Raw genomic sequence first — 21,625 nt, 5'->3', positions numbered from 1 at the left:
GGAATACTGGAGTGGGTTGCCATTCCCTTCTCAGGGGATCTTTCCTGACCCCAGGCATCGAGCTGCATTGCAGGCAGATTCTGAGCCACTAAGGTCACTTTATAAAGGAGGCAAAGAGCTCTGATGGTGTAACCTGACCAGTCGTGTCCCATAAGGAGCCTGTGCATGTCTGGGGCTCGCAGCCCCTCCCAGGCGTTTGGGGCAGCTTCTTGCCAGCAGGTGGGCGAGGGGACAGGACAAAACCAGTGGTGCTGAAGCTGTGTGGTTGTATGACCCTGCTCCAGCAGCCAGACGGCCCCGCCCCGGCCCAGACACGGCTCGGGGCGAGCTGGAGATGAAAGCGCCCTCTGCATTCCTTGCTGGAGACCCATTAATACACATGCACTTCACACGCTTTTATGGAAACTGGCATTTTTCTCCCGCCAGGAGCATTCCTGAAGGCTGCTGCTCCTCCAGGATCCTTCTGGCTTGTCACCAGGTCATCCAAACGGGGCAAGAAAACCCACCAGCTCTTTCTAGAAGGCTGGAAGGCCAGGATGGTGCTGGCCCAGCCTGCATCCAGAATGAGCCGGAGGGACCCGTCTCCATGCCTCACAGACAGCAGCGAGCCGGGAAAAGGTTAAAACAAACGTTTATTTAACAAATTATATTAAGAAGACAATCACACAGTGAAACTTCCCTTTGCCAAGTACTAGAGTCACCTCAAATAAATACACGCAGTACAACGTTGTTCCTAACCTAGTGCAGCCAGCCGCCCGCCCGGGCCCCGGTTCCTGGTGGTGACAGGCCTGGCTGGCAGGGTCCAACGGGTGAGGACAGCCAGCCGCCCCATGAGGGGCGGGCAGCTGCGGTGAGAACGGGCGCCCGGCTCCTCCAGGCAGGGAGGTGAGCGCGGCTTTCATGCTCACCTGTAGGCTCACTCGCCGGCTGGCTCCAGGGAGCTGCAGGCTGGGCTCCCCGTGAACGGTGAGGGGCAGCCCGCAGCCCCGTGCTCGGTGAGACACCGTCATGCCCGCCGGCCCGTTACTGCACCGGAGGCAGGTGCTCGTGACGGGACAGAGCGGGGCCTGGGCCGCCTGTGCCGCTCGCCAGCTTTGTGCCTGCAGACGCGTCTCAGCATCTTCATCTGGAACCAGCATCCACTTCTGGGTATTGGTGTCTTTTTGGGGGAGAAGCAGGTGGGAATGACAGAGGAAAATGTGCTTCAAGTGCCGGCCGCGTGCCCGGCAAGGAGCAGGCGCTTCGGACATGTTGGTCCTCACCTCCCGCCCCCCGCCGTCCTGACCGTCCCTCCGAGAGGAGGTTGTGGCCACAGTCAGTTCCTGGACTCGGGGTGGGGGAAAAACCTTGTTATAAATTAGCAAGTGAACCTGGGGCCAGCTGCTTACTCCTTACCGCCGTTGTGCCATTTCCAAGGCCTGTGGAGACAGGCTTAGAATTTTCGGGGGACGGAGGAGGTGGCAGCGGGGGACGCTGTGCTCTGGGGAGTCCTTCTGGGAAGGGTGGAGGTCACTGCCCTTCGTGTTTCTGAGAGAAGCCCTGCCTCTCCGCCCCTCGTGGCCAGAGGGTTTGCGGAGAAAAGCACCGTCCCAGAAAGGAAGGGGGAAGAGGGGGCTCAGTTCCCGGTGGGCGAGCTTCACCTCCACACGGGCGGGCAGCCCCTCTGAGAAGGGAAGAGACAGAGGTCAGGAGCCGCCTAAGACCCACTGGGGACGCTGGCTTCTCCAACACCGTCGCTGCTCCGCTCTCTTTAGCTGCAGACATGGCGCCATCCAGTCACTGGTTAGACCCCGCGCTGAGGCTGCCTGCTGGGGGGGAGGCCTGGTCCTCTCCTGGCGGCCCTGGACCCTGCCTCTCTTGGCCTGGCCCGGGGGAGGGCTGGGGCTGGCGGGGGTGGCCTGGTGGAGGGGTGGAGGGGAGGCCCTTTCCCCGTGACTGTTTCTGGACCTCCTCGGGCCCATGGAGCAGAAGCGCTTGCTTCTCAGCAGAGGAAGGCTGCGGAAAGGCTGCAGGTGTTACCTGGCGGGACGACCCCACGGCCAGGGTGTGAGGAGAGACTGAGGGACGGAGCCAACACGGCCGGACAGAGGTGAGCAATGGGGTCACCCCCGCTCTTGGTTTTGGACCAGCTCCACCATCCTGACAGCAGCAGCAGACGCAGGTTCTCTGGGCCCCTCGGGGCTCCCTACCCCGTGACTCCCAGGAACAACAGCTCACTTCAGTGGGCACGTCTGAGGCCAAGCCATCGGCTCAGTCCCGGGCGAGCACCCATCCCAAAAGGTCTGCCCGAGGAATTTCCACCTGTGCCTCTTGGGCCCTGGCAGGTTCCAGGGGAGGCCAGCCCTGCCAGGGACGTCCTCAGGTCTCGGGGACAGCGGGGAGAGGTGGCACACAGGAATCAGGAGGTATCGGAAGGGAAAGATCAAGGGCCAGCCACGGGGGAAGGCGGAGGGTTTGGAGATGGCGGAGCTGAGGCCGGCTGAGTGAGGTATGTCTTGCTCTGGCCCTGTGTCTCAGCCACAGGCTGCCCCTCCTGACTGCACCCCAGCCACCCCGGTGTCATTTGAGGAACTGTAGGGGGCGGGGGCTCTGTTCCCAGCTGGGCAGGGCCTCTCCTGGGCTGCTTTCTTATGCCAGACACGTGTCAAAGCTCACATCCAATGCTCCAACTATCTGATGACCCCTGCCCCCCACCTCCAAGGTGTGAGATACCAGGTTCTGGGAGTTTAGGACAGAGTCCCACGGCCAGACAAGGCAGCCACCGGGTGAGGACCGGGCCTCCCGGGAGGACAACGGCCCTGTTCCCACGGTGCCCATGTGGGGAGCTGGGCTGGGCGGCCAGCACTGTGGGGAATGATAGCATGGTCACTGGCCCTCGTGGCAGAAAGGTCAGTTCTGGCTTCAGTCTGGCGACCGCGTGTCCACGTCCTTGGCACCGGCTCACAGAGCTTCTTTACCCACGTGATGATGGTTGGGGTGCGGGGCTGGGCAGTTGGAGCTGTTGTTGGCACGTGAGCACTGTGGAGATGAGCCCTTTGTGGGGATGATGGTGAGGAGGCTGGGCAAGGGGACCTGGTGGCAAGTGGACCAGGTTCATGTCCACGCAAGCACCCAGCCACTTGGCCGCCTCACCCGCAGGCAAATCCTCTCTGGGCTGGTGGCTGCGGGATGGCCGGCCCCCGTCCTCAGGGCGTCCAGTGTGTGAACTGAGGGGTGAGTCAGAGGGGAGCCAGGCCCAGGCCCACTGGGGCACCACCGGCTGCGTCCTCCGTGTTTCCTTAGGGTCCCTGTGAAGTTCTCGGGCACTCGACGTCCCTGGCGTGAGAGACCTGTTCCATGGGGCAATCCATCAGTGCTGGGGGGTGGGGGTGGGTGCCCCGTGCCAGGCCGCCAGCCCCTCAGGGTCTTCTGGGAGGAGGCGATGGCTTCATGGTGGCAGAGTCAGGAGGGCAGGGAGCCGGTGGCATCACTGGGTGGCCAGACAACTGTCCAGGGCCCTCAGACAGCTCCCGTGGTGGGTAGGGTTGGTCGGAGGACTAGTCATCACACAGATGCGGGAGGAGCCGCTGGTCACTACAGCACACACAGGTTAGTGGAGGTTAAGGAAGAGCATCCCCGGGGAGGCAGGGGGCGTCACGTCGGGGAAACCGACGACTGATGACCGAGGAGGCAACAGCTCAGCTGCCCAGAGTCTCCCAGGAGCGCCGAGCAGGGCAGTGTGGATGGGCGGCAGGGGGGGGCCGGGCGAGGGGGCGCTCAGTAGTCCGGGCGCTGTGTCGTCTCCCCGTGGGCGGGCGGGCGGCCCCTCAGGACTGGGGGATCTGCTGGCATCGGGTGGGGCTGGGCGGGAGCCTGGCCGCGGCACTCTGCTCCGTGCGGAAGCTGTACTCGTACTGTGGGAGGTCGGGGGGCGGGGGGAGAAAAGCTCAGTCAGGGCAGGGGACACTGGAGAGAACCAGCCCACAGCCGTGGACAAGCCGGATGGAGGCCCTGAGGACACCAGCGGGCTGCCCTTGGCACGTGCACACGTACTGCAGGTGTGGGCTGTGCACGTGTGCGCGTGAGTGCACAGGGGAGGGGGCACGCCTCTAGTGCTGCGTGGTGGCTGGCTGGCTCGTCTGTGATGACTGGACCGTTGCACGCCCTTCCCCTGGTGATGTGAGCCCTCAGCAGCAGCAGCTCGCGTGCCAGGCGGTGTGCCGCGTGCCCTCCCGCCTCCCGGCAGACAGTCCCCATGCTCCTGCTGAGGGAGGAGTCTCGTGGATGGGGAGGGACGCCACCCCAGACCTGGCCAGGCAGGCGGGCTGCAGGCTTGGGGAGCCCCTGGGGCCGGCCGCCTGCTCAGTGCTCTCTGAGCTGAAGACAAGCCGAAGGTGGCGCGGGCCACAGGGACAGGGCACCCCCACGCCCCCAGCACCTTCCTCCCTGGGCTCTTGGGACCAGTTCGTAGTAAGCGATGAGAGCCTGGGCCAGGGCAGGACCAGCAGAGTGGACCTGGGCCCGGCCTGCCCCGCTGCCGGCCTGAACCTGGGTTCAGTTCTCACGCTGGAGACCCGGGCCTACCCACCTGACCCGGGTCATGGAAGTGAGATGGTGGGCTCTGAGTCTGGTGGAAATTCAGAGGAGGGGGAACACCCGCGGTTCACCCTGACAGCCAGTGGGGATTTCTACACCCAAATGTGGGGCAGCTGTGCCAGGCAAGAAGAGGGGGCGCAGGCGGGGAGTGTCCACTGGGCAGACAGGTGGGCGGGCTGCAGGACTGCGAATGGGCTGTGAGAAGGGCCTGGACACCACGGGTGGCAGCCACGTGCGACCCTGGGTCTTAGGAATGAGTTGCTTAGATCAGATCAGTGGTCATTAAATGTTTAAAATAATATTTTCAAAAACTTTTCAGCACTAGAATTGCCATAAGGAAGGGCTCCCCTACACAAAGCAGAGCAGAATCGAACCACCTGGCTGAACTCAGCCTCTGCCTGAAGCTGCCCTCTCGGGGACCCAGCTGGGGGAGCCGCCAGGATGACATGGAACCGTCCCAGCAAGGGCGGGGGGCATGACCACTGGGTACCCACCCAGTAAGGTGCTGCAGCTGTGGGCTCCAAATGGTCCCTGAGCTCCAAAGTGAGCTGCCTGCAGCTACGAGGCCCTTCCAGGGGCTGTGCTGAGCTGAGGGAGCACAGCTGAGGGGTTTTGGGGGTCACTTGGGAATGAGGGGGGGCAGAGGATGCTGGAGGGGTTTATTCCTCCCGGGGGAAAGGGTGGGGAGAATGAGCACTTCGCCCTCGGCCACCTGCTGATGGCCCACAGACTGACCTGGGACAGAGGGGCAGCTGGTGCTGGGTGTGGGGGCGAGGTCTGGGCGGGGCCCAGCCATCCCGTGTGAGCAGCCAAAGGGGCCAGGGGCCGCCAGTGACAGGACTGTGCTCCCTACACACTGAAGGGGTGGGGAGGGAAGGGCTTGACATTGCAGGGTGACAGCTAGGTCTTTTTGCCTCTGAACCTCAGTGAATTCATCTCTTTTATAATAATAATTTCATGTTATTAAGAAATAACAAGTGTGGGTGAGGATGTGGGGAAAAGGGAACCCTGTGTTCACTGTAGCATTATCCACAACAGTCAAGATACAGAAACGATCTAAGTGTCCATCGATGGATGAATGGATACAGAAAATGTGGTACATACATAGGATATTCCTCAGCCATAAAAAATATGAAATCTTCATGAAACTAAAATCTGGTTCTTTGAAGAAAAGAAAAAAAAGCAAAATGGATAAACCTTCAGCCAAAATCACCAGGAAAAAAAAGGCAGAGGGTCCAAATCGGTAAAATCAGAAATGAAAAGGAAGTTACAAGGGGACACCGCAGAAAACCAAAGGCCCATGAGGGGCCACTGCAGGCAGCTCTACGCCAATACAATTGGACAGCCTAGAAGAAAAGGACAAATTCTTAGAAAGGTACGTCTCCCAAGACTGAGCCAGGAAGAAAATCTGAACAGACCGACTACGAGCACTGAAAGGGAACCTCCGATTACAAAGCGCCCAACAAACAGAAGTTCAGGATCAGATGGCTTCACAGGCGAATTCTATCAAACATTGAGGGAAGAGCTGACACCTGTCCTTCTCAAACTATTCCAAAGTATTGCAGAAGAAGGAACACTCCCAAGCTCGTTCTATGAAGCCACCATCATCCTCGTACCTAAATCAGACAAAGATACCACAGAAAAGAAAAATAATTACAGGCTAATATCACTGATGACCGCTGATGGAAAAATCCTCGACAAAATACTAGTAAACTGAATCCAACGATACATTAAAAGGATCATATACCATGATCAAGTGGGTTTATTTCAGGGAATAAAAACTATCTTTTAAGTAATGCCATTAAAAAAAAAACCCTGTAAATCAATCAATGTGATACATCACATTAACTGAAGAGTAAAATCCATATGATCATCTCAGTAGATGCAGAAAAGGCTTTTGATAAAACTCAATATTGATTTATGGTAACAATTTTCCAGAAAGTGGGCATAAAGGGGACCTACTGTCAGTGTAATAAAGGACATATATGACAAACCCACAGTTATTGAAACAGCATACTCAATGGTGAAGAGCCGAAAGCGTTTCCTCTAAGATTAGGAATGAGACAAGGATGTCCACTCTTGCCACCTTTACTCAACATAGTTTTGGAAGTCCGAGGCATGGTCATTAATCAGAGAATAAAAAGAAAGGGAATCCAAATTGGGGGAAAAAAAAAAAAGAGTAAAGCTGTCACCATTTTCATGGCATGTTACCACACATCCTAACAGAAAATCCTAAAGACACTAACAGAAGACTACTAGAGCCCATCAGTGAATTCAGTAAAGTTGCAGGGTACAAAAATTACATGCAGAAATCTGCTGCATTTCTATATGCTAAAAATGAAATATCAGAAAGAGAAATTGAGGAAAATCCTATTTACCATTGCGTCAAAAAAGAATAAACTACCTAGGAATACACCCACCTAAGGAGACAAAAGATCTGGAGTCCAAAAACTATAAGATGCTGATGAAAGATGGAAGATGACACGGATAGATGGCAAGTTATACCACATTCTTGGATTGGCAGAATCCATATTGTCAAAGGACTGTATTACCCAAGAAAGTCTACAGATTCAATGCCAATGGCATTTTTCACAGCACTAGAACAAAAAATAATTTTAATTTGTAGGGAAACACAAAGGCTCTGAATAGCCAAAGCAGCCTTGAGAAAGAAAAATGAAGCTGGAGGAATCAGACTCCTTGACTTCAGGCTACACTACAAAGCTATAGTAATTAAAACAGTATGGTACTGGCCTAAAAACAAAAATACAGATCAAGCGAACAGGACAGGAAGCCCAGAAACAAACCCACATAATTATGGTCAATTAATCAACAACAAAGGAAGAAAGAACATACAATAGAGAAAAGACAATCTCTTCAATAAGTGGTGCTGGGAAAACTGGACAGCTATATGTAAAAGAATACAATTAGAACATTCTCTAACATTATACACAAAAAATAAACTCAAAGTGGATTAAAGACCTAAATGTGAACACAAGATACTATAAAACTCCAAGAGGAAAACATAGGCAGAACACTTTTTGACATAAATCATACCAATCTCTTTCTGGATCTGTCTCCTAGAGAAATGGAAATAAAAACCAACCAACCAACCAACAAAAAACAAATGGGACCTAATTAAACTCAAAGGCTTTTGCAAAGCAAAACAACCACAAACAACCTATTGAATTGGGAAAAATATTTGTAAATGATGCGACTGACAAGGTATTAATCTCCAAAATATATTAATGCAAACAGCACATACAGCTCAATATAAAAAGACAAGCAGCCCAATCAAAAAAATGGGCAGAAGATCTAAACAGACACCCCTCTAAAGAAGACATACAGATGGCCAAAAGGCACATAAGAAAGATGCTCGACACTGCTGATACAGAGATGCAGACCAAAATCACAATGAAGTGTCACCTCACACTGGTCAGAATGACCATCATCAAAAAGCCTATAAATAATAAATGCTGGAGAGGGTGTGAAGGAATGTAAATTGGTGCAGGCATTATGGAGAACAGCATGACGGGTCCTTAAAACAACTAGAGTTACCATACGATCTTGCAATCCCACGCCTGGCTATATATCCGGAGAAAATCATTTGAAAAAATACATGTACCCCAGTGTTCACTCAGAGAAGGCAATGGCACCCCACTCCAGTACTCTTGCCTGGAAAATCCCATGGACGGAGGAGCCTGGTGGGCTGCAGTCCATGGGGTCGCTAGAGTCGGACACGACTGAGCGACTTCACTTTCACGCATTGGAGAAGGAAATGGCGACCCACCCCAGTGTTCTTGCCTGGAGAATCCCAGGGGCGGGGAAGCCTGGGGGGCTGCCGTCTATGGGATCACACAGAGTCGGACACGACTGAAGAGACTTAGCAGCAGTAGCAGCAATGTTCACTGCAGCACTCTTTATAATAACCAGGACATGGAAGCAACCTAAATGTCCATCAACAGAGGAATGAATAAAGAAAATGTGATATATATATATATATCACATATATATATGTATGGGCATACCTGGTGGCTCAGATTGTAAAGAATCTGCCTGCAATGCAGGAGACCTGGGTTCGATCCCTGGGTTGGGAAGATCCCCTGGAGAAGGGAATGGCAACCCACTCCAGTAATTTTGCCTATATATACACAACGGAACGCTACTCAACTATAAAAAGAAAGAATGCCATCTGCAGCAACATGGGTGGATCCAGAATTATCATACTAAATAAAGCAAATCAGACAAAAGCAAACATCATGGATATCACTTATATGTGGAATCTAAAGGGAGGGATACAAATGAATTTAGTATACAGAACGGAAATAGACCCACAGACGTAGAAAAGAGACGTGTGGCTACCAAAGGGGAAGCAGGAGGTAGGGATACATTAGGAGTTGGGGATTAACCAATATACACCCCTGTATATACAACAGATGACCAACAGGGACCGACTGTATAGCATAGAGAACTGTACTCAATATTTTACAGTAACCTATAAGGGAAAAGAACCTGAGAGAGGGTGTATCTATACGTGTGTGTGTGTATCTGTGTAAAAAACGGAACTGCTTTGCTGCACACCTGAAACCCCACACTGTAACTCAACTATACTCAGTACAAAAGTTTAAAGAATAAAAGGAGAATGAAATCTTGTCATTTGTAACAACATGGATGGATCCAGAGGGCGTTGTGCTAAATGAAGTCAGTCAGACACAGAAAGACAAACACCTGGAGATCTCAATTATATGTGGAACCCAGGATACAACAAGACCAAGCTCACTGGGCAGAGGCGGGGTGGGGTGGGTGAAATGGGAGAAAGGGGTGAAAAGGCACAGACTTCCAGCTACAGAGTGATTACGTCCTGAAGATATACTGCACAGCATCGTGAATATAGATATCAACACTGCAATTCATATTTTGGTAGTTGCTAAATTTTAAACGTTTTCATCAGAAGAAAACAGTTGTTACTATGTAAGATAAAAGATGGTAACTATATTTATTATGATAATTGCTTGGCAATATATACAACTATTGAAAAAACATGTTGTACACCTGAAGCCAATATGCCTTTTATACTTCAATAAAGAAGGTGGGGGTGACGATCTCTACTCCCGGGGCCCTCTTTGAGGGTGGGATGAGGTGTGGCAGGTTAAGGGCCCGCCTGCCCCAGCACCAGGGAGGCACTCACTGTACATTTGTCGGCTACGTAACAGAAGACATCAACGCGGCCCCACTTTGCTGCTAATGACCCCGGCTCCGGCCATGGTCCGGGCACTCCAGCTCCAGGAAGCTGGAGGAGCGGTGCAGCAGCCTCAGACCAGGAGGACTTCGGGTAAAGTTTGGGACAATACCGCCACCTGGTGGCTGCTCAGGAGCATCACGGCAGGAAACAATCTGCCTCCATCACCCACTCACCCACCTGCATCCGCCTGTGCTGGGCTCTGGGGTCAGGAGGGAGCCCTACAAGAGGGGCAGGGGATGGACGCCGGCACTGCGATGCTTTAACCCAAATGGGCAATAGGAAGAGAGCAGCCTGGGGGAGAGAACATGAGGGCATTTCTGCCAATGGCCAAGGGTGGTCCCTGAGGAGTACTCGGGGGTGCCGCCTGCCCGGCTGCAGAGACGTGGATGAACCCGGAATGCAGGGATGGGAGTGGGAGCCCTCAGGGGAGAAGATCTGGAGTTACAGTGTGGAGATGTTTGGAGGAAAGCGCACAGGCTCAGAAGACAAAGAGGACGGGCTTGGAAGGCAGGACACCAGCCCTGGCGACGGACCCAGGGCCAGGGAGGAGGACGGGGGGATCAGGGGGCAGCAGTCGGCCTGAGCTGCACAGGCTGGGGCGGGGGGGACGGGGTCACTAAAAACATGTGGCGACCTCAGCAGGGGCAGGGCTGGGTGGGCGAAGGCTCCAGGGCGGTGCCGACATGGACAGCAGAGTGTGGTCTCTCCTCGGGGGTGGACAGAGGGTGGCACCCAGACTGAGAGCAGCAGGCTGGTCAGCCTGTAGCACACACAGGTCCTGCCTCAGCAGGTCCAGGGGGTGGCCAGAGATTCCGCCTCGTCAGCCAGCTCCCCGGTGACCCGATGCTGCGGGTCGGTTCTGTGGCCGTACCAGAGGGACGTGGGAGTGGACGGGAGGGGCAGAGAGGAAGGGCCAGAGACATTAGGGCTGAGGGGGGCGCTGAGGAGGGAAGGGGGGGCTGTGGGGAGGAGGCTGGTGGTGGTGGTAGGGAGCTCCGCTTGGGCTGCTCTGAGGCCTTGCTTGGGGTACAGCTGAGGTGAGGCACTTAAGTGAGGGAGCCAGCCCAGTGTCAGCCTGCTGGAGTGGCACCACCAGCTGTGGGCTGGGTCACCTCTACCCTCCAGCACCTGCTGTGCCCAGCTCCCAGGTGGCAGGAACACCCAGGGCAGGGAAGCCGCCTGAGTTTGCTGGGGGCCAGCTGGCCAGAGGGTACGTGAAAGGGGACAGAGGCACAGGCCCCCAGATGTCCACAGCCAGGGAGCCAGGGACCCAGGGGCCCAGGGGCCAGGCCCAGAGACTTGGATGCTGCCAGGGGTAGGCCCAGAAAGGGTACTTTCTGAGGGCATGGGGCAGTGGGGACAAGGGGGTGCAGGCGGGCTGGGGTCAAACTGCATTGGGGGGTAGGTGGTTGGGAGGCCTGTCTTTGTGGCCAGGAAGGGACAGGGTCCCTGGGTGGCTGGGGGCGGGCTGGTGGTGTAGAAGAGCCTTCAAGGATAAACTAAATTCTTGCTTCTTTCACTCTCTGGGGTGAGGGGGTGTGGGCATGTCTTGGTGGGTAAATCAGGGGTACACAGCTGCCTTCTCCTGACTCAGGGCCGAGTATGCCACCGCCTCCCCGCCCCCAGAGAGGGCCAGGGACCCGCGGCACAGCCTGCACCCCACCCCCACCACCGCCCCGCCCCTGTCCTTGAGATTTTTCCCTTTTTAGGTCATCTTGGCTGGAGAAAAGCACTGCTCCCCCACCTCTTGTTTTCTCTTAACTCCCCAAATGAAATTTCAACATATGTCCCCCCGCCATAATCCCCCTTAGGCCGCGGATAACCCTTCCCACAGACGCTGTCCCCTGCCCGGGACGGGCTGGCCCCGAGTGTTTGCCCAAGAGACTAGGCCGCTTCTGGAAGCCCTTTCGCTCCCTTGGGCAAACAGTGAGTACCTTTGAAGGTGGATTTGGGCCCGGATCTGTTTACTCAAGACATTAAGTCTCCTGCATAAGGAGGACCTGCACTCGCGCACAAACAGCAAATCCTTTTTGAATTAAAAAAATTTTTCAATTAAAAAGCATTTTGGTTCACAGAGCTTAGACCCCCGCGGAGCAGCGCCCCCAGCCACAGCGCCCTCTGGTGGACAAGGGCCATCATGACAACTCTTAAGCCATGGCGCTCAATTCCCAGATTCCGAGAGGTTTTGTCACAGTGAGGCCAACATCCTGGCCTTGCGAGGCCACACCGTGGAGCCAAAGGCACCCTGGCCTCAGCCTCGAGGCAGAAAGGGACGGGGGTGGGGGTGGGGGTGGGGGAGCGAGCCCGCATCCACTCGCGCAGACGTGAGAATCACCCGCGACAACTGTGAAAGCACCTTGAACGAGAAAACCCGGTCCTCCGTCAGAGCCCAGGGTTGCATCGGAGAGTCAAGGGTTTGAAGCTGGGCCCTGCCGGGCAGCGGGCGGGGTGAGGCTGGTTCTGGTTTAACTAGTGGGCGGGGCAGGCAGCACTGCTTTTTTAAAAAGCACTAAAGTGATTTCAATGGTTAGACGGGAGTCGATGTGATGGTTATGAGACCCAGGGAGGGCTCCGGACGAGAGGCGGCAGTAAGGGGCTCTTTTTAGAACCTGAATTTTGAGACGTGGGAGCTGAAGCTCAGGGGAGGATCAGACTTTCCAAGGTCCCCGGGGGCTGGACGAGGCCCCGAGGGTGCCAGGGGCAGGGACCCGGCCTCAGGACAGGGGTCTGTACTCACCACTTACACGGGTGGGCTTCTGAGATGGGGGGCAGGTGGGGTCACAGAAGGGCCTGGCAGGATGGCGGCAGGGGCAGGCCTGAAGGAGCCCAGGCTGGGCCTCAGGGGCCTGGCAGGGTGAAGACAGGCTGGGAGAGTGAAGGAGCAAGACGCCGGCCAACGCCGAGCCTGGTTTGGGGCTGGAGCCACAGTTGTGAGGGTGCCTGGGGCACGTGGTGGTGGGTGAGCTCTGAGCAGTGGCCCCACCGGCCCCCAGCCTGCCTCTCCTGGAGCCTGTCCTGGCACCTGCCCAGCCCCGGGGGCCAGGACATGATACCTGCCACGCTCGATGCCTGGTTCAGACCCTCGGGGAATTTCAGCTCTGGAAGCTTCCTCTCCCTACATGAGGGCTCGTGTCCTCCCATCTCTTTCCTGAAGCCTGGCTGCTGGATCTCGGCCCCCCTCCCCAGGGGAGGGAAGGGGCAGGTGCCCCTGTGAGCAGTGGCCCCTGAGGGCCCCCACGGAGCAGGCCTCTGTGTGCTGGGAGGGCCCGTCCAGCTGATGTGAATACACGTCCACCCCTTCGAGCTGTGGAAAGGGCCAGGGAGGCCCAGAGGCCCAGGGACGAGTCCGGGTCTCCCCACTTTCCCACAGGAGTCTCGTTTCACACTTGGATTACGGTTCCAGAGACACATCCGAAAGCCTGGGTGAAAGGGGGAGGCCCCGGGCTGAGAAGCCATAGAAGGGCTCTAAAAGGGCTCCAAGGAAAGGCTGTCACACGCAGACGGGCTCAGGGGACATGGGGCAGCCAAGACGGGCCCCCCAGAGCTGGAGGGGGTCCTAGAATCCCCCAGAGCTGGGGCGGTGCCTTGTTCACCCCTCAGCTGCTGAGAGTCCACAGCTGGGCCTGGAGGTCAGGGCTCCTGGAGCCCTTGGTCACTAGTGTGGCCACTCGTAAGGGGATGGGAGGGGCAGGAGCTGCTAGGTCCCCAGTCAGGGTCGGGGACAGAATCCTCTCTGCCAGTGAAGCTGGTACCACCGCTCTTCCAATGATGGGTGACTGTTCTGAGTGAGGCCACCGGGTTGGGAAGCAGGCGGGTCCCATGACAAGCCCCCAGCGGGGTCGGTGTGAACCTTCTGGGAAGCCTCTTCTGCATTCTCCTCAGGTTCCCCAGCGCTAACCCACAAGCAGCAACCCCAGCGTCAGAAACCCTGAGCCCCACCCAGTCCCGCGGCTCGGTCTCACCCTAAATGAGGGGCTGGAAAAGCTGCCCTCTGAGATGCCCCTGCTCCAGGGGCAGGGACCATGTCTGTCTGGGCACCGTGCCCGGCGTGGCTGCATGGTGACTGAGACCACATGCAGAGTCAGCCCCTGCATCTTCTGACTCCGGGGGACCCAGGTCATCTTCGTCAATGCCTGTCAGCACCCTCTTCCCTTTCCTGCCCCAGGCCTGGGGCTCCTGGGAGGGGATGGCGACACCCACTTGCACCCTTCATGGCCTGCCGCCCTGGGCTCAGTGCTGGGAGAGCCCCCGACTCAGGGCAGGACACCCTTGCTCAGGAGCATCTCCACCTAGGATCCGATGGAGCATAGAGTGGCGAAGTGCCTCCCAAGTCCCCACCTGGGGCAGAGCTCCACTCCCAGGAGGAAGGTGTGGAAGCTTCTTGCACAGGCCTGTCCCCACGCATGGCTTCTCAGATCCCAGCCCCGACCCTGCCTCCCTTCAAGCACCACCCCTTGGTGCCTTTGGGAAGGCTACTCCCCCCTGGGGCATTTGTCCTCCTCTGGGGACGATTAATTACTGGCCTCCAGGGCTCCACATCACTGTCCATTTCCTCCTTAAGTGCAAGGCTGGGGTGGGGGCTCGGCCATTTCTGTAGCTCCAGAGTCTGGTAGAGGCTGTGGCCCAGAAGAGGTGAATGAATGAACAAATGATGGACGGATGGACAGATGGTACAGGGTGTGAGAGGTGAGTGGGTGGATGGGTGAGTGAGGGGCAGCTCAATGCAGAGCAGACAGCTAGCTTGGGGACTCAGTTCTCAGACAATGGGGAGGTCATCTGGGTTTTCAGTCTTTTGTGGAAGCAGCGGTGTGTCGGTCCAGCCTTGGGTCCTCTGCATTCCCATGGCCTCTGGGCTGATGGTGTCATGGCCCCTATCCTGGGGTGTTTAACTCATGGGGCAAAGTGCTGATCCCAGGGTTCATCCACATTGCCACCACTGTCCCCCCACCCCTCCACCATGAATAGTGAAGTTTAAGTATAGATGTGATTTGTATCTTCATGCTCAGACATGTGCAAGCTGGAGGCTCATATGCTGCTGGCCTGTGTGGTGTTTTAAAATAGTCATAAACGTGGGAAAGTTGAGAGACTTGGCATAAAATGCCAACATCTTCCAGGTTTTATAAAAAAAAAATCGGGGGCTGCGGCAGTTCCGGACCTTCACTCTCGCGCTTCGACCATGAGCCTCACATGGGTGAATGGAGGCAGCCTCCTTTAGAAACACATGGCTTTTCCAATTTGCACAGTCCCCACCACTCCCTATAAATCACCCAACCAGAGTGTTCGCCATTTTATCACCGTGACTGCATTTTGTGTGGACTGATAGGGACAGAGTAAGCAAGAAATATTTCTTGTACTCATGATGCTTAAAAGTAGGGAAATGAAATACAGACTGAGAAGGCCAGGCGTTTTAAGGAGAATGGGGGAACGTGCATTCTACGGTGGGACTTAGATCTCTGTGTGAGTATTAACGAGCTCTGCTTCTCCAGACCCCTCCCGTGCTGCGGGGCTGGGGGCCTGGTGGGCACCTGTGTGTCAACCAGCGTCGTCTGCGTGGGGCTCTGGGCAAGGCTGGGGGCTGACAGATACCTTTGTGGCCGACTAAACCCTGGTTCTGCGTCAACAAAGAGCCACAGGGCTAGCCCCCTCAGTGAATCGGCATTTTAGAATTCATCTAAATATCACCTAAAAAACGGGTATTTGTATTTTCCCTCTCCCAGGTTATTTGTGGAAAATATTTGGAACAATGCTGCTTTCTGACACTGATTTCTGAGTGAAAAAGAAGCTGTGTGATCACTACAGGAAGATGCCCTCCTCATTTGTCACCTTTATGCTCATCTTTTACCTACATGTCAGGCAACCTTCTAAGAGTTCAGTTTGAGGGGGGTGTTTACTATTTGTCGGGGGTATTAACTATTTTCTTGGCCACGTTGTGCAGCATGTGGGATCTTAGTTCCCTGACCAGGGATCGAACTCACGCCCCACCCCTGCAACGGAAGCACAGAGTCTTAACCACTGGGCTGTCAGGGAAGTCCCTGGGATGTACGGGGTATCACTTTAAAACTTGGGGGATGAGAGTTCCCCAGACCACAAGAAAAGGACAGAAAAGTCCTTTTAGGATGAACTTTCAAAACACCAAACAATTCACCTTGACCTCTATTCTACATGAGCCAGGTATAACTCATGACGGTATCCAGGGCAGGTAATTCTGTCTGTCAAACATCAGCTCCGCCTCAGGTTCATTTCCAAGGGCTCAGCCTGGCTCCCTCATCTGTATGCTGAACGCCCTGGGCTGCTGCGCGAGCAACCTGGAGACCTGGGTGGAGGCTGGCGCTTGGCGGCCCTGTTACTGATGGAACCAGAGAGGGTGGTGGGGGGAGGGGGACTCAGACTCTCAGAATTAGGAACTCTATTAATACAATCTACCATATTAATATGCCCGCAGAGAAAAAAAATATGATCATCTCAATGGATGATTAAAAGACATTTATCAAAAGCTACTATCCATTCCTGATAAAAACACTTAGGAAAATAGAAATAGATGGCTAATTCTTTAACACGATTAAAAAAAAAAATGATGCCTATATATAGCAAGCCAAAATGCAGCATTATGGGTGAGTATCGAAACTAGAAATTTCCGTTCAGACAAGGAGGCCCAGTGACCTGATCGTTGTGGCCGCAATGCTGGCTGAAGGTTCAGGAAGGGGGCAGGAGGCGGCGGTGTCAGCGTTTGCAGACGACAACGCCGGCCTGCGTAACCAAAGAAAAGCAACTGAAAACCATCAGAAGTAGAAGCCAGTGAGAGAGCCAGCCCCTAAAATAAAACATAAATGTCAACAGCTGATACAAAAAATGACAGGAAATATAATGGAAAAAAAGACCCTACTCATGAGAACCACAAAAACATTAAGCACTTAGCAATAACCTACAAAGAAGTGTGCAGACTCTCTGCAGAGAACACCCTTCTACCCTGCTGAGTGACAGACACAAAGCCCCAGGTAGAGACTCTTCACCAAACATCTAGTAACCTACATGCTCAGTGCAGTCAATAATAAACATCTAGAGTGGAGTTTCTCCCCCTGAAAAGAGTCTAACGTTCAGCTGGAAGAATAATCAAGTGACTATAATTAGAAAAATCTGGGGTGGGGGGAGAAGGAAGAACTAAGCTTATCATATATTAAAGCTTATTATAAAGCTATCCGAGTCAAAGCAGTGTGGTAATCATTCAAAAAGAACAGAGATGAGTGTCAAGAAAAACGTCCCTTGGTCCACTTACAGATGGAACTATACAATGAGGGTAACACTTAAAACGACTGAAGAAGGTAAACAATGATAAGAAAACTGGTTAATGGCTTAGGATAAAATGAAGCTGGTTCTAGCTTTTACCTTCTAATAAACTTCAGATGGATCAAATAGTTGAAAACTGTTTAATACTGTAAGATATTAAAACACAAAAAGGTATGAGAAAATAGGAATCTTAAGTATGACATGAAACCAAAAACAAAACATTAAAGTCAAGATTGCCCATGAAAAATTAAAAACTATTGTATAGAAAAACACATCTTTAACAAGGTGAAAAGCCACTGGTTAAAGTGTGTGTGTGAGTATGTTTGAACATAGGACAGAAAGAAGGTTGTTACAAAGAACATAAAAAAACTCAAAAATGAATGAAGAAAACTAAATAAGCCAATAGGAAAAACTGGGCAAATGGCACACACAGAATAGATTCACAAAAGAAGTATACAAATGGCTGATAAATATATGAAGAGATGTCCACCTTTAAATACCTGTGATGCTTATAGTGAGGGTGTGGGAAACAGGTGCCCCCTCACACACCACAGGATGGGGCCAGGCAGGGGGGTTTAAAAGGGCACTCTCTTTTTGGAAAGCAAAATGGTAATACTATGCGTTCTTCTAAAGAAAGACCCAGGGGAGCAAAGACATGTTCAAGGAAATATACTGCAGCAGTGTAATAGTGAATAATTGGAAACAACTCAAGAGTCAATCAATAGTGGATTGCTTAAATAAATTATGACACAATCATAAAAGGGAACCACATGTAGTCATTAAAAAGAACGGGGCAGATCTGTGTGCGATGACACGGAAGGTTGTGCAAGATATACTAGTGGGTGCAAAAGCAAGCTACAGGAGCATTATGTCCAGTACTGAACACGTGATGCTTGTTGGATGTGGGCATGTCTTTCTCTCCCAGGAATGGACCATGGGGGACCCTCACCTTTTTCCTGTTTCCGTTGTGTTTGCATTTTAAAAAACAGGTATGACCTTTGCACTTGGAAACAAAACACTAAATGTTAAAAAATTGATTCTGATTGGCAGGGTAGATACTGAAGATGATAAACTGCCCACGATGGCTGCCACACTTTATGGGGAGGGAACTAGTCTTGTCTGTGGCATCAAACAGTGGTTCCCAAGCTGCGGTCAGACTCCTGAAGGGTCCATGAGAGACAGGTTGCCCAAGCTACTTCCCACATTTCAAATCGGAAAAGACCCCGATGCTGGGAAAGATTGAAGGCAAAAGGAGAAGAGGGTGGCAGAAAATGAGATGGTTGGATGGCATCACTGATTCAATGGACATGAACTTGGGCAAGCTCCAGGAGATAGTGAGGGACAGGGAGGCCAGGCGTTGCTGTGGTCCATGGGGTGGCAAAGAGTTGGACTTGAGTTAGCGACTGAACGACAATAACCACCCTTCTTTTATGCCTTTGGAATGGCTATCCATTAAGCTAATTCATTAGGTTCCTTTGTTTTTGGCTGAAATGATCTCATCTCAGTGTGATAGCTCTGTAAGATTTCAGTGGCATGACTGAACAACTAGGTCTTTGAAAAAAATATAAAAAAAGGGGAGCAGAACAATAGATAAGAAAGGTTAATGTCTATCTAATCAACTAACTTTCATTTAATAAATGAAACTTTTATCTAGGCGAATTTCTTTCCCCAAACATATCAGCTTCCTGACTGAAAACAAAAGAAAAAAAGATGCTTGGGGGATGAAACCATTGAATCTCACGGATAAAGGACACCTTATTTCCTGTTGCAGTTTAAGACCTGACCACTAGATGGTGCAAAGTGATCACGCATTTTGTGACTTCGCCCTCTGCAAAATTCTTCTAACATTAATATGCACAATGAAAGCTTTCCAAAAGTAGGAAGAATGAACAATTGCACTGGGATATGAACATTTTGCTTTTATAAAATTGGGACTCTGCCATTTCATTACTGATACAAAAATCTTCTGCCTCACTTTCTCCCTGCACATGCAGCTCCCAAATCCACTCTAATCTCATATATCGGGAGCGCTTGCAGAAGTCCATGCAAAGTGGACATCCACAAGTTGGTTCCAAAAATTCTTTTTACCGCGTGATGCCAAATGTATTTCCATTAATTTCACCTCAATGTCGTGACGTAAATGCGAGTGGAATCAGCCCCAAGCTAAATAAGCAATAAGCCCCATTTTTCAACACACAAACACATAAAGATGTCAGCTCAAACTGTTTACTAATTAACACTTAAAAAGACACAAATTAGATATGCGTGGCTAAGAGCAATTATAATCAAGACGAATTTCTCTAGTCATTTGGGAACTGAAAAAAAAAATGCCTAATTGCTGGAACCAATGTTTTAAAAACTGAAATCACGCCAGTTAGCAAATATGTTCATTTAAGGAACATTCCACGTGACTACACTCTGGAGGACTGACTACAAACAGGAGAACAAGGGAAATATTTAGGGATAAAATTAAAATTTTAAGCTCCTTTGGATTTATAACTTCATCATTAAATACGTCTACAAACAGCAGCCCATAAAAACCTGTAGCCATTAAGTGGTTAAATGGACTGCCTCCCTTGTCAATTTTAAGGGAGTGATTAATATCAGATAGTCCCTTTACTAATTAGACTCTCCCTTGTCTTTCAGCCTTAAAGTCGAGTGAAAATGGAGGTCGTCTGCTCCACCAGGGAGTGTGCTGGGCTAATGATGACGCTCCTTGCCACGTTTCTGAATGGGGTGCCCACTGAAGCGGGGTGAACGCTGTGGTCTTTTCCAGGGGAAGGCGGCAGCCACGGTGGGGAAAGTCTTTGTGTATGGAGCTGGGAGGCTCTCTGGTTGCCCTTTCAGGCACAGGAACCCTTGGCTCCTATTTTTAGAGGTTTGCGGTGTTGTGCACACGGCATGGAATCTATGGTTGAGGCCACTGTCTCTGGGCCACTGCTCCGGAGACAAGGGACAGGGCAGTGGGTGAGGGAGGTGGGGCTGGGGATGGGGGGAGGATGAACAGGCTGCGGGAGAGGCAAGGAGACCGGAGAATCGCTGCCGAACTGAGGAGCTGGGGAGCTCCCGGGCTGGCTGCGAGGGGCATCCATCAGAGGGAGGGATGGGGCGCCTGCTTACAAGGGAAATAAAGAGCAGCAGAGACAGAGAATATTTATATGCCCATCTCCTGGCGCTGAGAGAAGACGCTTCATCACCGGGTCGGCTGCAAAATTACACTTTTCCCGACTCTTGAATGGAGAGAACCTTTTGTCTGGGCAACAGGGAGGACGATAAGGGCTTCACACTGGATGCAGCCCTCCGGGGACTCCCGCCGCCCTCCTGCAGAGCCCAGCGACTGCTGCCTGGGGCACGGGGGCCAGGTCAGGGCCAGAAGGGACCCCTGCAAACCCCCGCTCCCCCGCCCTGCTCGCCTCGACAGCTGCTGCTGGCTGGTCCCTGGTCACCTCCCGTGCCCCAGAGAGGGTGAGCAAAAACATGGTCTCCTGACTTAAGGGGTAATTTACGTGGCAAAGCCCCTGCCCCAAGCCGAGGGTAGACATGGACGGCAGGGGATGCAGCTGCTGGAGCCTGGAGAGTGACAGCCTTCAAAGTGGGAACTGGTTTACTCACCTCGGCTTCCTTCACTCCAACAGCCCACACCACCTGCGAGCACCTAAAGAATCCCCCCAAACGCGGCGGGTGGCACGGCCACTGACTTTATAGTCGTGACCTTCCTTGGGGGCCATTCGTGAAACGCAGCCTGCTGTCACCACGCCTGCGGAGGGCCTCCTGTGGGCGCCACAGCCGCGGTGGGATCCCCGGGCCTGCACGCCACCCTGAGGATGGGGAAGCCAGGGGACCTGCTCCAGGGTCCAGCATAGGTGGCAGATTTGGCGTGCTATCTGGGGCAGGGTTGGTGGGGGGGAGGCTGGACTCGAAAACTGTGTCCCTCCACCACGCCATGTCTCCTCCGTGGTCCACACAGTGGTGGATGGCTCTGGTCCACACTGCCAGGGAGCCTTGTGCCACCTTCCTGCTGGCGGGGCCAGGTGGCAGCCTCTCCTTGAGGTGGTCAGATTCCATGGTAGGGGAGCTGGAGGAGCACTGCCACCCTCCGCTGGGGGGCGACACCCATCTCCCTGCACCGTTACTCCTAGAAGTGGCAGGCTGGAGTCCGGTCGGCCCATGCTCTGGGCGAGGCGGGGGGCACCTGGGGACAGGGTCCCAAATCACCAAGCTCAAGACTGACAGAGCGATGGGGCTGGTTCAGGGGGTGACTTGTCCCTGAGGCCAAATGGTGGTGACAGAGCATCCCCAGACAGGGCAGGTGGGTGATGGCAAGGCCGGCAGGGGGGCAAGCAGGCCCACGCGACTCTTAGACGGGCTGCTTCAGGGCAAGCACTCCCATTTCCTCTACAGCCAGGACCACCCAGGACCCACATTTCTGCTGTGTGCCGGGGTGACACCACCTCCCCCTGGGGGCATGCAGGGATAAGGGAGGGGAGAGACTGCCTCTCACAAAGCAGCCCCCACAGACGCCAGGCT

The 21,625-nt window shown here is 53.5% G+C and overlaps 1 protein-coding gene across 2 annotated transcripts in view; it reads right to left on the bottom strand.

The window, feature by feature from the left end:
* MVB12B (multivesicular body subunit 12B) overlaps positions 614 to 21,625 on the bottom strand; it is a 200,770-nt gene continuing 179,758 nt past the window's right edge. For both annotated transcript variants that reach the window (XM_018055783.1, XM_018055784.1), the window contains exon 10: positions 614 to 3,893. In XM_018055783.1, coding sequence (XP_017911272.1) covers positions 3,807 to 3,893 — 87 coding nt within the window. In that variant the 3' untranslated portion in view covers positions 614 to 3,806. The remainder of the gene's footprint in view (positions 3,894 to 21,625) is intronic.

The sequence above is a fragment of the Capra hircus genome, chromosome 11 (genome assembly GCF_001704415.2).
Source record: "Capra hircus breed San Clemente chromosome 11, ASM170441v1, whole genome shotgun sequence".
NCBI classification, from domain to species: domain Eukaryota; kingdom Metazoa; phylum Chordata; class Mammalia; order Artiodactyla; family Bovidae; genus Capra; species Capra hircus.
Note: the sequence above shows the minus strand (reverse complement) of the source record. Positions and strands in the feature narration are given on the sequence as shown.